Here is a 1,730-nt window from a genome sequence, read left to right as displayed (position 1 = left end):
CCGCAATCCCTTCTCCTCCATTCTCCTCTCAGGATCTTGGGCACGCACGCACAGGTTCCCAGCATGAGTTTAAGCCACTGGGTCTGGAACTCAAACTGCGGTCGACTACATAGGAGTCCAGTGACATAGCCATTATGCTAACTGCTGGTCCTGTCTGTCCTTTCATTTTTCAAAAAAGTTTTCCAGATGACTTGGGGGGAAGAGAGAGAAAGAGTGAGACGCACCCCCACGGGGCCACAATCCCTTCCCCTTCACTCTCCTTTCGGAATCTTGGGCACACACATGTGCCTGGCGCATGGTCAGCCAGGTGACACAGCCGCCTTAATGGCTGGCCAGGGGCCGACCGGCTCTCTGCCCTCTTGGCCCTCTCCCTGTCCTGCCTCATCTCGCCCAGCAGCTCCCTTGTGGCCTTGTGGTGCCACCCCCACCCCAGGCTCTTGTCCCACCAGTGTCATCCTCTGCGTGGCCCCATCCCTATAACCCCAAAGGCCACACTTGGGGTCTCCCCAGTAGGGCTTTAGGTGGGGCACAAGACACCTGGCGGCCCCAGGACAGTGGGGGCAGCTGGGCCGGCCCTGACTCAGGCATGGCCCGCACAGGGATCCTGTGGAACCTGTCGTCCAGCGATCACCTGAAGGACCGTCTGGCACGGGACACACTGGAGCAGCTCACGGACCTGGTGCTGAGCCCCCTGTCGGGGTCCGGCGGCCCCCCGCTCATCCAGCAGACCGCCTCTGAGGCCGAGATCTTCTACAACGCCACAGGCTTCCTCAGGTGCGGGGGTGGGGCGCAGTGGGTGAGTCCATGGGGAGGGAGCCAGGTGCCCAGGGCGCCAGGTGCCAGGGACAAGAGGAGGAGATGGGGAGGCCAGGAAGCAGCTTCCATCTGAGAAGTGGGTGCCAGGCAAGCACGGGGGCTAGGCAGGCCAGGTGTGGCCACCAGGTGGGGCTGTAATCAGCGTCAGCAGACTGGGGGCTGCAGGCCGGGGCTTCCTTAAACCAGGGACTCCATCTGACATTCCCAACTCCCCCAGCTGCAAGAGCAGACTAGGGGGCGAGTGTGCAGGGGCTGGCCTAGTCTGCGTGGGGAAGGGATCCGGGATCCGTGCTCAGGAGTCTCAGCCGAGGACAAGGACTTGAGACCGCGTGTCCCTGGGTCTCTGTGTGGGGGCCCTGTCAGGGAGCCTCTATCTGGGGTCCCTGAAGGGTTCTGGCCATGTCTTTGGGGGGGGCACTCTGCCTGGAGTCCCCATGACAGGGTCTCTGCCTAGGATCCCCGGGGGCTGTCCCCAGACTTCTGTGAGGCGGTCTCTGCCCCAGGTCCTGGGGAGGGCTCTGATCTGCCTCCATCCCCAGGAACCTCAGCTCAGCCTCTCAGGCCACTCGCCAGAAGATGCGCGAGTGCCACGGGCTGGTGGACACCCTGGTCACCTACATCAACCATGCCCTGGAAGTGGGCAAGTGCGAGGACAAGGTGAGGGGCTGCCAGCGCCGAGGGGGCCCAGGGGCTGCGGCCCGCTCTGACCCCTCCCGCGTCCTCTGCAGAGTGTGGAGAACGCCGTGTGCGTGCTGAGGAACTTGTCCTACCGCCTGTACGACGAGATGCCGCCCTCGGCCCTGCAGCGGCTGGAGGGCAGGGGCCGCAGGGACCTGGCGGGGGCGCCGCCTGGCGAGGTGGTGGGCTGCTTCACGCCGCAGAGCCGGCGGCTGCGCGGGGGGGGTACAGGGCGG

The 1,730-nt window shown here is 64.9% G+C and overlaps 1 protein-coding gene across 1 annotated transcript in view; it reads left to right on the top strand.

Annotated features, from left to right (window-relative positions):
* Positions 1 to 1,730, top strand: part of LOC102475889 (plakophilin-3) — a 10,423-nt gene that overhangs the window by 6,366 nt on the left and 2,327 nt on the right. The window contains exons 7-9 of the mRNA XM_027766687.1: positions 600 to 774; positions 1,356 to 1,473; positions 1,545 to 1,713. Of these exons, the coding sequence (XP_027622488.1) occupies positions 600 to 774; positions 1,356 to 1,473; positions 1,545 to 1,713 (462 nt within the window). The remainder of the gene's footprint in view (positions 1 to 599; positions 775 to 1,355; positions 1,474 to 1,544; positions 1,714 to 1,730) is intronic.

This window comes from Tupaia chinensis, unplaced genomic scaffold (assembly GCF_000334495.1).
Source record: "Tupaia chinensis unplaced genomic scaffold, TupChi_1.0 Scaffold143624_1, whole genome shotgun sequence".
In the NCBI taxonomy this organism is placed as follows: Eukaryota; Metazoa; Chordata; class Mammalia; order Scandentia; family Tupaiidae; genus Tupaia; species Tupaia belangeri.
This window is presented reverse-complemented; position numbering and strand designations above follow the sequence as displayed.